Here is a 15,819-nt window from a genome sequence, read left to right on the forward strand (position 1 = left end):
AGCTGTTGTTAAAGGCTCTCCATAGTCAAAGCAAAGAAAAACCCTCACCTTATTCCCCATGTCCTATAACTAGGTCTGAAACCCCATGAAACTGCTCCCAACCAAAGGAGTCAGCCAAAATTAACTTCATGCTCTTCTGCCCAGGTACGGTACCCACCACCCGCCAAGGAAAAGCAGAGGCTCCTAACCACCGGACTGCCCTCCCAGCTAGTAGCTGGTGGCACCTGCTTCCCTTTTGCATCCTAATATTTTCTCTTTCCTTTAAAGGGTCCAGACTTTCTGCAGCTTGGCCACACTTTATGATTCATGCCCTTTCCTCTCTGGCCTTGGCTCTAATCAACCACTGCAATTTAAAAGTAATAACACTTAATGATCCAGAGATGATTTCAATAAACATCACTACGTCTCATTCTTTAACATGCCTTCTCAGCAAAGGGCACTCCGCGGAACTGCTACATGTCTCTTTTGCAGTTATACCTTCCTCCCACACCCAGAGCAATAATACTGTGTCATTCTCCCATGCTCATAAGCTTCAAGCTCTGTTCTGGTGGCTTCGGGTATTAATTCGGGCTTCACAGCCACCCTACAAGGCAGGTATGAGTACAATGTTCTTTTTCACAGGTGAGATAATGAAGGTGCAGAGAGGCGAATTAACCAACTGAAGCTCACCCAGCTGGAAAGTGGTGGGGCCAGGATCTGAACCCGGCAGTCTGGCTCCAGAGCCCTGGGGCATAAAGCTGGTATACTTTCACCCGCCCCTATGGGATCAGCCAGCTGAGAATGAAAACAAATAAACAGGACACCACAGGCACCTCCAACAGAGAGCAAATAAAAAGTGAGAGAAAAGCAACAAGAAAGAGATAAAGAGAGGTAAGACCAAAATATGAGATAAGAAACAAATGATCTCCCATGATGATACCGGGCTGTCAAAATCTCCAGGATTTCCCTGAGCTTTAGAAAAATGGAAAACCTTTTTTGGGGGAATTTCAAAGGAGGCGGTAGGTCTCAGATTTGATCTGTCCTGTGAGTAGCAGTAATTTAAACACACAGCCTACTAAGCATTTGAAAAAATAAGCTCCTGAATTACATTATTGAAGGAATGTATTGCTATCCAAGTGTTGTGAAATCTTTTAAATAATGTTACTCAGCTTCTAGCACAAATATGTAAGGATACTGCTTTGAGATCTGTGAGAGAAGAAAGTCCTAAATCCTTGCACTTGTCAAAGCATCTTGCTTTCCCAGAGCATTCTGAGATTTGTCAGAACTGGTTTAATCACAGTTTTTCTGGTAGGGCTCTGGATGGATTCTGTGACCTTTGAAAGTCCCTCAGAGCTCCGTGACAATGAAGGAAGGAATTCCCAAATCCAGCCTCCAGACCCCTGGTTACTTTAATTACTAGCTAGCTTTTTCACTAAGCCTCCAATTGCATTTTCCAGTTAATATATCATTTTAGAGAGTCTTTAGATATTCCTGTTGACACTGTAAGCTTGGGAAAATTATTAACTCAATAACTTATGGCATTTCCACGAAATGCTTTGAAACCCTGATTATGATGAGAATTATGGTGGCAATTTTACAAAGCATGTTCACTGGTTTCTAAGAATCTGGACCGAGACCAGTAAATTATTTTGTAACAGTTTCCAAATGAGCCCCAAGGTCAATTAAGTTTAGTCGTCTGGGACTCCAAAATCAGAAATACTAAGGCAAACATCCAACCTCACAACTCAGAGCATTTCTTTGATTTCCCTTTTCAGTTGTATGGATAGTAATCTAATCTTTAAGAAGCAACAAATACCCTTATGTAGCCATGAAAACTCACCATCTTTTGGACATTCTCGTCGGTAATATTGATGTTATAATTCCAAGAAGCAAGTAAACTTTGATAAGACAGCTCTTCAGCTTCATAGTTAAACTTCTCCAAAAATGTCTTGACCAGATCCTCAGTGGATTGAGCAGCAGTTAGAGCAGCAAGGCTGAGAAGGAGCCAGGAAGAGCCTGACATCTTTCCCTATGCACCAAGATCCCATCCACTGAACAACTTTCCCTAGAGTAAAACCTCTTCATGAGTTTTTCTGTCTCATCAGCCTTTGAACTTGGGTTGGGCACTGAGCAGGAAAGATGAAAAAAAAAAAAGAAGAAGAAGAAGTAGTAGAAGAAGAAGAAGAAGAAACAGTAAACAATCTGCTGAACCAATATAAAGTTCATCCTGGAGAGGACAGATATATAAACAGATTTTTAGAATGATTTTTAAAGTAAATCAAATAAACAAATGTTATTCATTAATCCTAGAGAATCATAGCTCTCCTAGCATTTTATAGCCAGATCCTAACTTGCACATTTGGTTAATATGTTCCTAAAAAGCTGTTAAAGATACACTGAAGGTGTTATAATTTTACAGGGATTGAAGAAGCCTAGATTTAGGGATCATGGGGGTATTGTTGGTACTTATATGTTTTACAGACAATTCCATTAAAAGTCAGTTATCCCTCCTTTCTTTTTATTTTAAGCTCAAATTCACAGAAAGTCTCTACCTGGGTAACATTTTCCCTTCTTAAACTACTTTGCCCTTGTCTTTATGAAATTCATTTTTTTCTGATAAATTTTAATTTCCATGGCCAGTTTTTAAAAGTATAAGACTACCCTCCACTCCACACGTTAACTCATGTGATCTGGCTTGTGTAAACTTAAAACAGCTTACTTTCTACTTCTCAGATGCCATGTTGAACACTGGTTCTATGGCTGACTTCCCTGTGTGCCTCCGTCCCTTTCACTTACCTGTTCTAAACTCAGTCGAGGTCCCAGGGGAATAAAAATGACTCTGCATGGTATGAAATTCAAAGAATGTCCATGTCACGCTCTGGTCATCCAAAAGCATGGAATCATAGCAATGCAGAATTCAGAGAGACTTCAGTGGGTATCCTGTAGAGTCTCAAGAGCTGGATTAGTGTCCTCATTCCCAGGGTGCAGGTATATCAGAGATAAAAGAGAGGAGCCACTTTAAATGGCAGGGCTCATGGGCCAGCTTGACGGTGATTATGAAATCTTCACACAGGGAAAATATTTCTTCACCCAGAAAAACAAGTCTTCCAGGTCCAGGTGCAGTAACCAAGCCTTTCAAAAAAGTTTTCATGATTTTCCCTATTGCATGGTTGTTATATTAGTGTTACTATAGAACAGGAAAAAATAATTCTAAGTAACTGCTCAAAGTGCTTTGCATTATAATATCTCATTTAAGTAAATTTTTTAAAGATTTATTTATTTATTTTTATATATTTTTTTATTGGAGTTCAATTTGCCAACATATAGTATAACACCCAGTGCTCATCCCGTCAAGTAATATTTATTTATTTATTGGAGAGAGAGAGCGAGAGCGGGCGCACAAATGGGAGGAACGGGGTGAGGGGTGGGGAGAGAGAAACTCATGCAGACTCTGTGCTGATTGTGGACCCCAATGCAGGTCTCAATCCCATGACCCTGAGATCATGACTTGCGCCAAAACTAAGAGTCAGACACTTAACCGGCTGTGCCACTGAGGCACCCCTAGAGGTAAATCTTTATTATCGATACTATATAGATTAAGAAACTGAGGCTCAGAGAACTTAAATAAATTGTAAACCTCATTAAGCTAGTGAGTTGCAGAGCCAGGTATTCCTTTTGATTCTAGGGTACAGACCTTTCCATTATAGTCAGTAGTCTTAAGAGCAACAATAGAGGTGTAGATAAAGAGCAGCAGAGGGATGTGTGCCTTCAGTAAAGATGACAGATTTGTTTTTGCCATATTAAAAAGAGGGGCTCTCACTATCCTTAATATGAATCAAAATATGCAATCTTTCTAACAAAGTAATTGACAAATTTAAGCAATTATGACAAAGAATGTTAAAAGAAAGTTGGCGGGGGGTGGGCATGGGGGGATCTGAATTTTCAGAGTTTCAGTATAGTACAGCACTTCCCACATTTGAAGAAGCTGGGATCCACTTACTTCTCACAGGCATTAGGAGAAAAATCAGTCAAGAGAAAGGGGAGCAGCATATGAGGCTTTGAACAAAGAGTTGGAATATTACCTTTAATAAAAGCTGAAACAAAACCCTACTCACGTCACTTCCTGAATGAAGCTCTTGGGTTTAGAAAAAAAAATGGAAGTAGTCCAATTTCAATTCACTGAGGCAGAAAATAAGATTAACGTGATCAAATTGAAATGGAGAAAGCAGGATATGAAATCTGAGAGCTAAAAATAGATGGACAAGGAGCCTGAGATAACAGTGAGGCAGGAAAATTCTGGAAACCAAGAAACTTTGAAGAGTCGGAAATAGAAGAACTGTCAAAATGATTCTGTAGAACTGGCTTGTCATGGCAAACTGCAAGCGAGTTTGTTCACTCTCCACCGAGAAGATGCTGCTGTTCTGACAGCTACCCAGAAGTGTTCTGTCCAAGCCCATGTTGAGAATGGGAGGACTCCACTCAAGACCCAGGAGATGGGACGCAGAAAAACAACTGGCTCAAAGGAATGCACTGTCTTTGAGAAATTACAGAGAAGCAGAAAAAAATAGAAAACTGGAGATGCAGGAAACCTGTTCTACTTTTCAAAAGGGCCGGAGGGTGAATTTCATAAGTATTAGAGGAAGACTTTGATCTTGACACCTGATAAAACTATAAAATATAATTTTTAGGATGTGGTTTGCATTTGGGAAATATATAGATCTCTGGTCCTAAATACATATCCAGGGATTCATTAGGAACAAGTCACATGCTAACTGCCTCATTTCCTTTCTCTTTTTTTCTTTTAAAGATTTTATTTATTTATTTGAGAAACAGAGAAAGAGAAAGGGAACACAAGCAGTGGTGAGGGGCAGAAGGAGAAGCAGACTCCCTATTGAGCAGGGAGCCAGACCTGGGGCTTGATCCTGGGACTACAGGATCATGACCTGAGCCAAAAGAAGATGCTTATCTTACTGAGCCACCCAGGTGACCCATCTCATTTCCTTTCTGATGAAAGAATAGAAAAAAAAATTACAAAGATACGGTGTATCTTCCACTTTGGTGAGGTATTTAACAAAATGTAAAGTTATACAACTAGATTTTTTAAAAAGATTTTATTTATTTATGAGAGAGAGAAAGAGAGAGAGTGAGAGAGAGGCAGAGACACAGGCAGTGAGAGAAGCAGGCTCTATGCAGGGAGTCTGATGTGGGACTCCATCCCGGGACTCCAGGATCACGCCCTGGGCTGAAGGCAGGTGCTAAACCACTGAGCCACCCAGGGATCCCTATACAACTAGATTTGAATGTCCCCAAAACAACCACAGAGTACAGGGTGAAGCAGTCCTCTGATTAACAACAGTTCATGTCCAAAACAAGAATCTTTTTTAAAAAAATATCTTATTTATTTATTCATGAGAGATACAGAGAGAGAGGCAGAGACATAGGCAGAGTGATAAGTAGACTCCCCTTGAGGAGCCTGATGTGGGACTTGATCCCAACCTGAGCCAAAGGCAGATGCTCAACCACTGAGCCACCCAGGTGCCCCCAAAACAAGAATATTGATTCAACAATTATTTATTGGCTACCCACTATATGCCAGGTGCCATCCCAGTTATTGGATATACACTAATAAGACACAAAGAGTTCCTGTGGATATCATCTGATATAAAGCAGGGTAGAGGGAAGAAACAGCTGATGATCAATGCTATGACTTTGCAATAAGCAGGAAAGGAGGGTGGTGAGTGATGAGGTGGGGATGAGAAGATGACCTCTGAGCAAAGATCTGAAGGAAAGGATGAAAGCCATGTGGGTATCTGGGGAAGACTGTTCCAGGCAGAGAGTAGCAAGTGCAAAGGGTGCAGTCAGGTCTCAAGAATATCAGAGGCCCTTGTGTCTGGAGCCTCGTGCCTAAGGAAAGTGGCAGGAGGTAAAGATGAAGAGGAAGGTAGGGGCCACATCAGAAGGGCTGTACAGATGATTGGAGAACTCTGGCTTTTCCTGTGAGTAATGTAGGAAGTCATTGGAGGGCTTCCAGTAGAGAAGTGATTCACTCTCACTACAGATTAGAGAGCAGATACCAAGGGGGTGAGGGTGGAAGCAGGGAGATCAGTCAGGTTGCTACCACAGCAGTCCAGATGAGCTGGGTGAATAAAAACTTAATACAAGCTGTAAACCCAATCTGGCTGGGACGCCTGGGTGGCTCAGGGGTTGAGCATCTGCCTTTGGCTCAGGGCATGATCCCAGGGTACTGAGATCGACTCCCACATCGGGCTCACTGTGGGGAGTCTGCTTCTCCCTCTGCCTGTGTCTCTGCCTCTCTCTGTGTGTCTCTCATGAAAAATAAAATCTTTTTTTTTTTAAAGCCAATCTGGCTGCCCAACAAAAGAAAAATTCACCTACGACTATCTTCAACTTTGTTAACAGAAGTATCAGATACAAAATAATTTAGAGCATCAAGTTCATGTCAGAGGAGCACAAGTTTAGAGAGACACAGGAGAGTATCTAGAGGAAAATAAACAAGAGAGTAGAAGGTCTAAAACAGTGTGATTTGAAGCACAGTTCAGACACAGAGGAGGACAGGATGGACATCTCTCCCGCATTGTGAGCCTGCCGTTTAGAAGAAGCCAGGTAGCATAATGGACTTATGCCACTTGCTAGCTGTGTGACTTTAAGCAGGTAAGTAGCACCCTGGCACCTAGTTTCCTTGTTTCAAAGCTGATGATAATATTATACCCATCTCATAGCATATCATGAATATTATATGAATTAATATGTGAAAACACAGAGAAGAATGCTGGGAACCTAGTAGTAAAAACCACTCAAAAGCTCCACTCAAAAGAGGAGCTGTGTAATAATTCAGTCCCTTCGAGAAGTAGGGGAAATGAGAGAACTGTCCATAGTACAATTTTTGGCTGTAGGAAAACTGTCATATTCTGAGAATGAGCAGGCCCATATAAGCAAAATGAAAATGTACTACTTTGATTATAGCAGTTGTGTGTGCATCTTTAAACCATTGAAGACAGAAATTTTTTCTAAAATATATTTCATCCTAATTAGGATGTTGCCTGAGCAATTTTTTATGTGTCTTTTTTTTTTCCCAGAGGACTCAGTGTCATCATCTTGCATAGTGTTTACTGACTAGGCTATAATGTGATAATGTCTTTAGGGCTTTACATTAATGGCCCCGGAGAGCTTTATTGCTCTTAACTCTGCTGTCTCTGCAGGTTCTGAATCAGCTGTCACTTCTTGAAGAATCTACATCTAGTAACCCTGCCCACAACAAATCTCCTCCCCATTGGAACTGCCGTCTGCTAAAACCTAAACGGAAACCAGATAACCATGGAGTTCAGTCAGAAAACCCCTTCTTCATAGGCTCAGAGCTGAGGGTGTGTCTGAACTCTGCTAGAGCAAAGTGCATAGACTTTGAGATCCATATTTCCCTTACTGCTCTACTTTCCATATCCTTCCAACTGAGTCATCAATGGTGAGGTTGCCAAATAGCTATGGCGAAAACATCTTCTAGTTCCCCAAGCTGAGAAGATAACTTTGGTTAACTTCAGAGAATAAAGGATGTTTCTTGCAATTTCCTGTCTTATGATTGATAGATAATGCTTCCAAAAGAAATAACAAAGGGCATCTCAAACATAAAGCACAGAGAAATTTAAAACTCCACATGGCCAAAAATTGTTTGCATTTAGCTCAATTGGTTTTGACTACATACTTATCAAAGTGGATTTATAAGTACTTTATGGAAAATAAATAACAAGTTGACTTTATAGCCCAAAGGAAAAGCTAAAGCTCTTTCCTGTTTACATTTCTAGCTGCCTAGCAGTCCCTTTTCCCTACAGAAAGAGCAAAGATAATCTCTATTAACAAAATTGACAACTATTTTCAACAGAGTTTAAACTTGTGAGGATGAGCTGTGGATTCCAGGAGGGTTGTACTAATCACCACTGGTCTGAATTTATCATTGCACGGTGCTTGCCATGTAACCCAAATTTATTTCTACACCCAGACTGTAAAAAATAGCAGGCAACACTAGAGCACATTCACTTCTAGGGCCTTAGAAGCAAAACTTGAGACTTTATCCTGAGTGAAATGAGAACCCATGGTAGAGTTTGAACAGAGCAGTAACATGATCTCACTTGCATTTGAAAAGACTCACTGGCTGCTGTGTGGAGAAGGGGATCCATGGGGACAAGACCACAGACAGAGACCAGTGCGGAGGTCATTGCACCATAGTGCCTCGGTGGTAGCAGCAGGGTTTGTGAGAAGGTAGCTAGATTTTTTAACATGTTTTGAAAGTAAAGCCAACAGGATTTGCTAATGAATCGGGAATAGGCTGTGAAAGAAAGACAGTCAAGGATCACTCCAGGGTTTTTAGGATTGAACGACTAGGAGAACAAGGTTGACCTCCATTTGCATGGGGAAGGTTGCAGGTAAAAGTTTGGAAGGAAGACTAGGAGTCCAGTAGAGTTTGTGATACCTCACAGAAATTCAAGTGAAGATGTTGAAAAGGCAGTTAGATGGGCACCCCAGGTGGCTCAGCGGTTTAGCGCTGCCTTCGGCCCAGAGTGTGATCCTGAAGACCTGGGATTGAGTCCCGCGTTGGGCTCCCTGCGTGGAGCCTGCTTCTCCCTCTGCCTGTGTCTCTGCCTCTCCCTCTGTGTCTCTCATGAATAAATAAATAAATAAATCTTTAAAAAAAAAGAAAGAAAGAAAAGGCGGTTAGATATATAAATCTGCAGTTTGAAGAGTGGCTGGGGATGAAGATATGAATTTGAGAGTTATCATCTAGAGATGGTTGGTCAAATGTATCTTTTCAGTTAAGACCAAGAGGAAAAGACCTTACTTCAGAATCCCAGTGTGCTGGAAAGTATTACTCAGCTCAGACCTGAGGAGGAAAATAGGATGGATAAATAAGGGAAAAAATTACTTGAAACAACCCCCCACCCCCACAAAGGAGCCATCTGTGGACTAAACAGAGAAATGATAAAAAGGGAGTTCCAGTCTTTGATTTAAAATCTAATTTGTCTGATATCAGGATTGCTACCCCAGCTTTCTTTTGATGCCCATTAGCATGATAAATGGTTCTCCAACCCCTCACTTTCAATCTGGAGGTGTTTGGTCTAAAATGAGTCTCTTACAGGCAGCATATTTGATGGGTCTTGTTTTTTAAATCCAATCTGATACCCTGTGTCTTTTGATTGGAGCATTTCGTCTATTTACATTCAGAGTAATTATTGAGAGATATGAATTTAGTGCCATTGTATTACCTGTAAAGTCACTGTTTCTGCATATTGTCTCTGTCCCTTTCTGATCCTTGTTACTTTTGGGCTCTCTCTTCACTCAAAGGATCCTCTTTAGTATTTCTTGCAGGGCTGGTTTAGTGATCACAAGTTCTTTTAGTTTCTGTTTGTCCTGGAAGCTCTTTATCACTCCTTTTTTTAAAAAAGATTTTTATTTATTCATTCATGAGAGACACACACAGAGAGGCAGAGACATAGGCAGAGGGAGAAGCAGGCTCTCCATGGGAAGCCTGATGCGGGACTCAATCCTAGGACCCCGGGATCACAACCTGAGCCAAAGGCAGATGCTCAGACACTGAGCCACCCGATGCCCCTCTTTAACACTCCTTCTACTCTGAATGACAGCCTTGCTGGGTAAAGTATTCTTGGGTGCATGTTTTTCTCACTATCAGGGAAATACAAATCAAAGCCACAATGCGATACCACTTCACATCAGTCAGAATGGCTACAATTAATAAGTCAGGAAACAATAGATGTTGGTGAGGATGCAAAGAAAGGGGACCTCTCTTACAATGCTGGTGGGACTGCAAGCTGGTACAGTTACCCTGGAAAATAGTATGGAGTTTCCTCAAAAAGTTAAAAATAGAGCTACACTACAACTCACCAATTGCACTACTAGGTATTTACCCAAAGGATATAAACATAATGACCTGAGGTGGCATATGTACCCCAATGTTTATAGCAGCAATGTCCACCACAATAGCCAAAATATGGAAAGACCTCAGATGTCCATCGATAGATGAATGGATAAAGAAGATATGAAGATGTATACACACACACACACACTGGAATATTACTCGGCCATCAATAAATGAAATCTTACCATTTACAGTGACATGGATGGAACTAGAGGCTATTATGCTAAGTGAAATAAGTCAATCAGAGAAAGATAATTATCATATGATTTCACTCACATGTGGAATTTAAGAAACAAAACAGGATCACAGGAGAAGAAATAAGATGAAATCAGAGAAGGAGACAAACCATAAGAGACTCTTAACTCTAAGGAACAAACTGAGGTTGCTGGAGGGGAGGTGGCTGGGGTGATGGGGTAACTGGGTGATGAGCATTAAGAAGGGCACTTGATTGGGCAGCCCGGGTGGTTCAGCAGTTTAGTGCTGCCTTCAGCCCAGGGTGTGATCCTGGAGACCCAGGATCGGGTCCCGCGTTGGGCTCCCTGCATGGAGCCTGCTTCTCCCTCTGCCTGTGTCTCTGCCATTCTCTCTCTCTCTCTCTCTCTCTCTCTCTCTCTGTATGTGTCTCTCATGAATGAATAAATAAAATCTTAAACAAGAAAAGAAGGGCACTTGATGGAATGAGCCCTGGGTGATGTATACAACTGATGAATCAGAATCACTAAACTCTCTCTTCTGAAACTAATAATACACTATATGTTAATTAATTAAATTTAATTTTTTTTAAGAAAGGAAGTTTCAGGAACTTGGTCAGAGCATTACATTTCTTCACTGGTTTAGAAAAGTAGACACATCTCAGGAGCACAGGGTGATGAATTGAAGCAAGGTACAGGTTCAGAGAAGGCAGCTGACAAGAGAGATAGTCAAAGCCCAGCCAGGTCAAGGCTGAAACATTGATGGGCATTCAAAGCATAGAAGATTCTTTTTGGAGTCAGCTCCTGCCTCTCAGCTAGAGTCTGAGAGTGACTGAAGACTTTTACACTTTGCTTAATACTTCCTAATTGGCTCTAAATAGAGTAAACTTTCATCCTCTTTGGGCTCTACCTCAGTCTCCAGATTGAATATTAAAGCCAAGTTTTCTAATCCAACTAGAAATGTCCCATAGTTTTTATCTTCTTGAACTCTATCAGGCTCATTTTGGAGACAATGTTCCCTTCTCTCCTTATCTTCTAAGGGATTCCTCTGGTCTGGGCCATTAGGAGGGGTAGTTACTGACTCCATCCCTAGGGGCCTAGAATAATTGGCTTAGACTAATTAAGATTTGCATCTGATTCATGTTGGAGAATGGTAGACATCCAACTAAAGTTGGCTCTGCCTTGAGGGAGTAGGGGGGAATGTCTTTCATATGGGTAATATACATAGTGCTTGTTTCACCCACTGCAGAAGGGGCTATTTGTGGGGGCACTTTTCCATAGAGATTTCATTCCAACAGTGAGTTTGGATTCTTATGAATTTCAGGCACAAAAGACAGAACTTGCAAAATCTTCCTGAATGATGCCTTGGTCTGGACAGAGTTTCCATCTTAGTATCAATATCATGCTGCTGCCCCTACCCACTGACTATATATGATATAACCAAATAAGAGTGGACAACAGGAGGAAAAAATCCTCATAGTAGAGGAAAGATATCTATCCAAACCACTACCCCAGTTTCTCCAGGAATATAGCCACCGCCCCAACAGTGGTAACAACTATCTGCTCAATAAGTGAGAGGAATGAGAGAATGAAAATCATTCTGTGTTGCTGGGAAATTTTACTCAGATAAAAGATGATACGAATAAACTCTGATTTATAAGATTATAAAACTTATCATGATTTCAGAGAAGTAGGAGATCAGAGCTGCCCCAAGGAATCATCAGGTAGGCTTTTTGAAGGAGATGAAACTGAATCATAGAGACTAATACTACTAATAATAGTAACAATAATGATATCTAACCTTTGCTGAGCGCTTATTGTGTGCCACCCAGAATTAAGTGCTTTACATGTGCTCCCTCATTTAATCCTCACAACAGCCCAAGAGGTAAGCAAATGCACCATCCTCATTTCCTAGATGAGGAAACTGAGGCACAAAATTAAGATCACAAAGCTCAAAAGCAATGAAACTGGAATTTGAGCCTTAGCAGTCTGGTTTTAAGGTCAGACTCCTTGGGGTCAAAAGGGCTTTTTTGACAGGCATGGAAAAGAGGGGCAGTCAAGGTATGGAGAAGCATAAAAGGTGTGACTGGACAGCTCAAAAAACGGCCTCAGGGGCAGCCCGGGTGGCTCAGCGGTTTAGCCCTGCCTTCGGCCCAGGGCCTGATCCTGGGGACCCAGGATCAAGTCCCGCGTCAGGGTCCCTGCATGGAGCCTGCTTCTCCCTCTGCCTGTGTCTCTGCCTCTCTCTCTCTGTCTCTCTCTCTCTCTCTCTCTCATGAATAAATAAAATCTTTAAAACAAAACAAACAAACAAACAAAAAACGGCCTCAGGATGACATGAAATTTGCCTCAGTTACAAAGTTTCTCTCCTTATCTTCATCATTTTCACTGAGAGGAGACCATAGGTGCTCTGCCTATCTAGATAAAAAGCTGGTTTTTCTCAGTAGGGTGAGTATATTCAGGAACAAGGAATGATAACTAGAGATCGTAGATTCAAAGATGACAACTTCAGATGACATGGCAATAATTTTGTTCTCTTCAAAGCCAATCTTTGCCAGTGATAAAAAGCAGTGGTTCTTAACCAGGGTAATTTTGCCTCCCAGGAGGCAATTGGCAATGTCTGAAGATATTTTTGGTTGTCATAACTGAGAGAGGGTGGGTAGAGGTCAGGGATGCTGCTAAACATTGTACAATGCCCAGGATAGCTCCCTGCAAACAAGAATTGTTTGGCCTCAAACATCAAGTGCTGAGGTTAAGGGACCCCGATCTAGATAATGCTATGAGCATAATGCTCTCAAGAACGAACGTGCATGCATGATTGCACCTCCCCGAAACTCAATCAAGACCAAGCAGAATAGTAAGTAGCAATGCTGCCAAGGTGTGCAAACACAAAGTTATCTTAAACATGGCTTGTTTATATATATATACATATTATATATATATATATATTATATATATTATATATATTATATATATGTATACTATAGTATATATAGTGTATGTGTATGTTTATGTGTGTGTGTGTATATATATATACACTATATATATATAGTGGTCTGTGTGTATATGCACTGGTCTCAATAGCAAATAGGAGAAAGCAAGAAAAAATAAAATATAAAGTATCAGTCCAAATAATTAGCTCTGTTTTGAACATCACAGGGAAGAGAACTGACACTTAAAGTATTTACTGTGTGTACAGGGCACCAATGTACATCAACTTGCTGAGAGTTCACAACTACCCTTGTTCAAGTTGATACTTTTCGAATCCTCAGCAAGATTAGTAATTAGCTCTATGTCACCCAGTAAGAGGACAGGGACAGGACTCTTTCTGTGGGATTTGGCAAAGGTTCAAAGGAACTAGTAAGACTGTTGAAGGAGAAAATAATCATAATTTTTAAAAATAGATGAAAGGATGTAGCACTTCTGTCTTGAAATTTGCTGACGTCAATACTTAAGGACATATTATCTAGACAACTCCCTCTCTACCAAGAAAAGAACAGGATGAAATGGGTGAAATAACACATCAAAAGCTCATGTTTAGTCCTAAGGGAGACTCGCTTGGCAGTTGTAAACACTGACACAGACTACTGAACGGTGTGTGTAATGCTTATCTCTGGAGAGTTTCATCGGCTGAGGGCTTAAACATGGCTTTGACTAAGAGGGAGGACATGGATGACCAGAGCTCCAGTCAAATGCTGCCCTGGGAAAAAGAAAAAAAAAGAATGGAAAAGAATAAAGAAAGCCTACAGGGCAGCCTGGGTGGCTCAGTGGTTTAGCACCGCATTCAGCCCAGGGCCTGATCCTGGAGACCCAGATCAAGTCCCACGTCGGGCTCCCTGCATGGAGCCTGTTTCTCCCTCTGCCTGTCTGTCGGTCTGTCTGTCTCTCTCTCTCAAATAAACAAATAAATAAAATCTTAAAAAAAATAAAAAGAAAGAAAGCCTACAGGACTTGTGGAACACCAGTAAGAGAAACAATGTATGTATCACTAGAGCCCCAGAAGGAGAAGAGAGAGAGAAAGAGGTAGAAAGCTTATTTAAAGAAATAATGGCTGAGAGAGATTTATCCAAGTTCCTGAAGCTAATAGGTCACTCAACATTTCAGTCTAAAATGATGCTCTCCAAGACACATTACAATAAAACTGTCTAAAATCAAAGACAAAGGGGAATTTTTTAAATAGCAAGAGAAAAAAAAACCCTCTCATACAAGGGAATCCCCATAAGGCTATAAGTGTATTTATCAGCAGAAAACTTGCAAGTCAGGAGGGAATAAGATGATGTATTCGAAGTGCTGAAAGAAAAATGGTTTACTCAGCAAAGCTGTCCTTCAGAAATGAAGGTGAAATACAGACTTTCCCTAAGAAATAAAAGCTGAGGGAGCTCATCGTCACTAGACCTGCCTTATAGGAAATGTTGAGAGGAGTTCTTCAAGCCAAAACTTAAGGACTCTGATTGGTCACATGAAAACATATGAAAATAAACAGCATACTGATAAAAGCAAGTACATAATCAGATACAGAATACTCTAATACTGTAATATGGCGGGGTGTTAACCACTTAGCTCTAGTATAAAGGTTCAAGGACAAAAATATTAAAAATAGCTATGGGGGGGCACCTGGGTCAGTCAATTAAGCACCAGTCTTTGGCTCAGTTCAAGATCCCAGAGTCCTGGGATGGAGCCCAGGGCCTGATCAGGCTCCCTTCTCAGCAGAGAGCCTGCTTCTCTCTCTGCCCCTCCCCCTGTTGTACTCTATCTCAAATAAATAAAATATTTAAAAAATTAAAATAGATATAGATGCAATAATTTGCTAATGGATACATAATATAACAGGATGTAAATTCAAACATCAAAAACATAAAAGGGGGAGAGTGAAAGGATAGATATTTTGTATGCAATTGAAGTTATTATCAGCATTTTTTTAAGATCTTATTTATTTATTCATGAGAGACACAGAGAGACAGGCAGAGACATAGGCAGAGGGAGAAGCAGGTTCCCTACAGGAAGCCCAATGTGGGACTCAATCCCAGGACCCTGGGATCATGACCTGAGCCAAAGGCAGATGCTCAACCACTGAGCCACCCAGGAATCCCTATCAGCCTATGTTTTATGTAATCCTCATTGTGACTACAAAGCAAATACCTACAGTAGATTCACAAAAGATAAAGAGAAGGAAATGAAAGCATACCACTGTGAAAAATTATCAATTCGTAAAGGAAGGCAGCAAGAGAGAGAGAGAAAGGAAAAGGGGAACTATAAAATAACCAGAAAACAACTAACAAGGTGGCATTAGGAAGTCCTTACCTGTTGATAACTACTGTAAATGTAAATAGATTGAATTCTTCAATGAAAAGATGTACAGTGACTAAAACCCAAGACCCAACTGTCTGCTGCCTACAAGAGACTCACTTCAGCTTTTTTTTTTAAGATTTTATTTATTTATTCATGAGAGACACAGAGAGAGAGAGAGAGAGAGAGAGAGAGAGAGAGAGAGAGAGAGGCAGAGACACAGGCAGAGGGAGAAGCAGGCCCCATGCAGGGAGCCCAATATGGGACTCAATCCCGGGACTCCAGGATCACACCCTGGGCTGAAGGCTAAACCGCTGACCCACCCAGGGATCCCCTCACTTCAGCTTTAAGACACACATAGGTTCAAAGAGAAGGGATGGAAAAGATAGTTCATGCATGTGTAAACTAAGAGAGTAGGGT

The 15,819-nt window shown here is 41.0% G+C and overlaps 1 protein-coding gene across 2 annotated transcripts in view; it reads right to left on the reverse strand.

The window, feature by feature from the left end:
• Positions 1-2,990, reverse strand: part of ACE2 (angiotensin converting enzyme 2) — a 40,481-nt gene extending 37,491 nt beyond the window's left edge. Inside the window, exons 1-2 of one of the 2 annotated variants that reach the window (XM_025437140.3) lie at positions 2,776-2,990; positions 1,820-2,105 (exon numbers count right to left, since the gene is read on the reverse strand). In XM_025437140.3, the coding sequence (XP_025292925.3) occupies positions 1,820-2,002 (183 nt within the window). In that variant the 5' untranslated portion in view covers positions 2,003-2,105; positions 2,776-2,990. Of the gene's footprint in view, positions 1-1,819; positions 2,171-2,775 lie in introns of those variants that run through there. The other variant, XM_025437149.3, reaches the window with a different exon arrangement.
• Positions 2,991-15,819: the final 12,829 nt, after the last annotated feature.

Source organism: Canis lupus, chromosome X (genome assembly GCF_003254725.2).
Source record: "Canis lupus dingo isolate Sandy chromosome X, ASM325472v2, whole genome shotgun sequence".
NCBI lineage: Eukaryota > Metazoa > Chordata > Mammalia > Carnivora > Canidae > Canis > Canis lupus.